This window comes from Penaeus vannamei, chromosome 33 (genome assembly GCF_042767895.1).
Source record: "Penaeus vannamei isolate JL-2024 chromosome 33, ASM4276789v1, whole genome shotgun sequence".
In the NCBI taxonomy this organism is placed as follows: domain Eukaryota; kingdom Metazoa; phylum Arthropoda; class Malacostraca; order Decapoda; family Penaeidae; genus Penaeus; species Penaeus vannamei.
Window position 1 is genome coordinate 7,756,774 of NC_091581.1, and position 5,000 is coordinate 7,761,773.

Genomic DNA, 5,000 nt, shown 5'->3' on the forward strand with positions numbered 1-5,000 from the left:
CTCTCTCTCTCTCTCTCTCTCTCTCTCTCTCTCTCTCTCTCTCTCTCTTTCACTACGCACACACATAAACACACACAAAAATATATACATATACATACATGCATATAATATTTATAAATAAATAAATAAATATATATATACATACATATATATATATATATATATATATATATATATATATATATATATATATATATATATATATATATACATCTAAACATATATCTATGCATGTACATATGTATACATTTAAGTATATATATATATATATATATATATATATATATATATATATATACACACACATATACATATATATACATGTATATATACATAAATCATTATGTAACGCCTAGTGGGAAGTCAAAGGTGCACAACCTTGGGATCTTGTGATGTATGCAAGTGCTTCCGGTTTCCAGCCATGAACACTCACTTTTATCGTGGCAAGTCCATTGATTTGTATATATAATTATGAAAATGAAAATTCATAAGTACACACACGCACATATTTATATGTATATATGTGTATGTATGTATATACATTTGTGTAGTACACACATATATAAGAACATATATAAAAAAAATTACTAAAACAGTTACTTATAGAATAAAATAAATGGGATAATTTGGACAGGGTATGGGATAAAAACAAGGTATAGCCACCTAAGAAGACGAGAAATATATATAAAACATACTTAATCACTTGAGGGCGTGAAGCTAAGGTCACACTACTCTTCTCTGTCATGGGATCCCTTGACAGCCTCGCCGAAATCATGTCAGCTGACCGATCAAAAGCTTTGGCTAGCCAGACTTCGGCGAAACTCTCTAGGGATCCCTGGACAGAAAAGACCTGTGTGACCGTAGCATAAGGGACAAGGGGGTAACGTATATTTCATTGGTTGTAGAACAGGGATCTTCATCATATCTTCAGTGAGTTGTCACATAATGATAATAGTGATAATAACGGTGATGATGATTATTATAATAATAATGATAATAACATATGCGCACACACACACATATATGTCTATATACATACATACATACATATATATATATATATATATATATATATATATATATATATATATATATATATATGCTTATGTACACACACATACATGTATACTCAATATATTTCTATATACATATGCGTACATTTATATATGTGTGTCTGTGAAGTGATACCGAGTTGAAAGGTACGGTAGAATGGTCATACCAGGTCATGAAAGTAATGTGTAAAATCAAACTGGGTCGTGATAGAAAAAAAATGAAGAACTCTGGTGTAGAGTCCCTCTGGTGGAGGACCAACGCTGAACTAGTTAACGGCCAGTCCCATTCAGATTTTGCCAAAACAACATATATATATATATATATGTATATATATGTGTATATCTATCTATCTATCTATCTATCTATCTATATATATATATATATATATATATATATATAGAGAGAGAGAGAGAGAGAGAGAGAGAGAGAGAGAGAGAGCGATTTTTTTTTTTTTTTTTTTTTGCTAATTTCATTAACAAATGCGGTTTTGAGGGAAACTGTCAATAATGGGCGGTCATATTCTTCTTGTCTATCTCAGGATCCCCTTATAGACCGGTATATTTTCCCGGCCTAGGTGTTCACCGAGATGAAATTCCCTGTTTAAAGTATCTTTACGAAATATTGGCCACGATTATTACACTAGAAGAAATTAATAATAATGATAATAATAATAAGAAGAAGAATGGGTGCCTGGCCATACTCATTCGGCTGGCAGGGCTGTGTGGCATTTGATAATTAATAATCTGAGTCTTAATTTGATTATTAGTATTTAAGGTTACATTCGCATTAATGCATACTAACGTCTCTCATGCGCCATTAATCACATTAATACCGACAGGAATAAAAAAAAATGGTAAAAACCTTTTTTACAAGACCTACGCAAATCTCACTAACCTAACTGAACTAGTGAACCCAATCCCGTCCTTAACCTAGCCACGAGCGACTAATGAGATGGTTGCTTAATTTGAGCCAAATGTGATTCCTGCTTTTGCTGCTATAGTGTCTGACACGAATCAGCTGATATCTTCTGAGATCTGCTTAACTCTGTGGGCGAAATTTGCTTAAAGGGCAATGGCACAGATGTGGCAAATGAGGCTGCAAATTGACAGAGTAGGTTCAGAATGAAACCCTACCTGTTTGAGCCACAAATTTCAGATGATCCAACTGTTGGCAGGGAAGATGATAATCCTTGGAGTTCAATCAGACTGACGGAAAGAAGGGAAAGGAACAACGAAATGAATACAGGAATGAGGGTAGGCCTAGTAAGCAAAGGCTAAACAGAGAAAGTGTGAATAAGAAATGAGAGAGAATAAATGATGTAGAAAAAGAGAGAGATTGGATGAAAGAATGAGTGAGACAGAAGAAGAGAGAGACTGAATGAAACGAGGGCGATGAAAAATGTAGACATCTGTTGAAGAGAAAAGATGGCGATGGACGTATAGAGATGCATATATGACCTTATATAAGCTTTTCGTGTTTTTCCATAAACTACTACCCTTAACCCGTTGCATACCACTGACAGTTTAGAGGCGGAAGGTGTCAAAACTGTGTACCATATATATTTTAGTTGTTGGACAGATCAATAATATGATTCCAAAGCGTACCCTTTAACAAGAAAAAAGTATAACGGTCTCTCGGACACCAACTTCTAAAGTCTCGACAATGGTGCAGGAGTGTAGATGCTTACCCTTGTGGAAGGAAACTACAAGGCGACGGTCTTACTCCATCTGATTCCGTCACGTGTTTCTGCTGACCTCCGAAGTGCGTTTCTGCGTCCAGTCTCAGGAAAGGGAAAACTGGCAACTCAACCCAGACTTTGTAACACTCCGATTCGCCGCCACATCTGTTTTACTCATATCAACTGACACTTACTATTTTGGAATTTACAAACGTATACACAGTATTTTTTATTGTTTATTTATTGGAATGTGCTGTCGGCAACAATACTTTATTTTTTTTCCTCAAAAGAACTAATTGGCTTGATAAGAAAGTATAGATGTATAGCCTACACAAGGGTCCCGGATGAGGGTGGAAGGGGGTAGGAAATTGGGATGTCCATATGTATAAATACGTGTAAATGTATATACGTATGTGTGTGTGTATGCCCGCGCGTGCGCGCGCATGTGTGTACCATAAATAAGATCATATTTATGTGTATAAACTTACTTTGAGGTGGCAGTATAGCATCATTCGCCATGGCCTGGAACAGAAAATATAAATATATAGCTTGCAAATGGTTATTATGACTGAATGATGCACGCACACACATGTGTGTATGTATATGTATATATATATATATATATATATATATATATATATATATATATATATATACATATATATATATATATATATATATATATATGTACACGCACATATGTATGTATGTATATATATATATATATATATATATATATATATATATATATATATATATATATATATGCGTGTGTGTGTGTACATACACATATATGTGTGTATATACATGCATATGTGTGTCTGTGTCTGTATCTATCTATCTATCTATATATATATAATATATATATATATATATATATATATATATATATACACTATGTATACGTATATATATATATATATATATATATATATATATATATATATATATATATATATATATATATATATATATATATACACATGTGTGTGTGTGTGTGTAGAATTCATGTTGAACAAATTGCAAGAGGAACAACAAAGGGAAGACGTGTTTTCTTGTTCTTCCCTTCGCTGTTCCTGTTGCAGTGTGTGTGTTTATATATATATATATATATATATATATATATATATATATATATATATATATATATATATAAACACATACGTGTTTCTTTGTGTGTACTTGTGGAAACCTGTGATTTTTCTCAACTGAAAAAAACACGGATTTTTATCAGTTGATTTTTCTTTTTTATATAACCAAATACTCATTTTATACAATAACGCAGGTCATCATCTGTGAAATAAGTTTATAACTATTATCTTATACATCTAATATGCATTTTTATACTTCATTTTTCTACTGTGGATATAACTTGGCTGCCTTAGTGTCTTACGAAAGGTTATTATTCAAATTCCTGTTCACGATGGTGTGAGATCAATTTGGTTTTAACTATATAGGCATTAATGATATAATAAAATGAAATGATAGGAATACAACATTACTTTCGTGAATATAAAATCGATTCTTAATTTTTTTTTCTTAGAGATCCAGTATATATAATCGTTTCATGAAATGGATATTGAAACCCAATTCATTATAACTGTAGGGACATAACATATCAATTAGAATGTGATACTAATTGCAAATAAGATTTAATTAATAAATGATCTCATGTGTTATATGATGAATAGCTCTTTCAATTTGCTAATTTACTATACTTCACACAGTATTAAAATAAAAGGTATAGAAAAATATTAAAAGTAAAATTTTGGTCAAAGTTTTCGAAAACAAGGCAAGTTTCAGTAAGCAGAAAGAAATCCTTATATATTTCCTCTTAAAATTTTTCATCAACAAATGCGCAGTTTTGACGGAAATTGTCAACAACTGGGCGGTCATACTGGTCTTGCCTACCTCGGGATCCCTTTGCACACTGGTATACTTTCCCGGCCTAGGTGTTCACAGAGATGCAATAGGCTAGTTAGTGAACAGGTAGTAAATCAGTTAGTGAATAGTTAGTGTTTTAGTGAATCTGACCCATACGCTGCTGCTGAGTTGTAACTTTATCAGTCTGTATCTTTATTATTTTTTTATGATGAATATAGTGAACACAAATTAACGTGACTTATTATTTTATCATAGTATATCTTAATTAAAATGCATTCAGGATATTCTGATAATAGGCAGGGATTTTTTTTCTGATAATAATCGATTATAATAATTATAATCGTTTGATTCTAATCATACTAACCTTCGCGTGTCTGTACTACAA

At 31.9% G+C, this 5,000-nt stretch overlaps 1 protein-coding gene across 1 annotated transcript in view; it reads right to left on the reverse strand.

Moving 5' to 3' along the window:
* The window catches only part of LOC113821265 (chymotrypsinogen A), an 18,320-nt gene that overhangs the window by 12,300 nt on the left and 1,020 nt on the right, over positions 1–5,000 (reverse strand). The window contains exon 2 of the mRNA XM_027373754.2: positions 3,220–3,253. Within this exon, the coding sequence (XP_027229555.2) occupies positions 3,220–3,253 (34 nt within the window). The remainder of the gene's footprint in view (positions 1–3,219; positions 3,254–5,000) is intronic.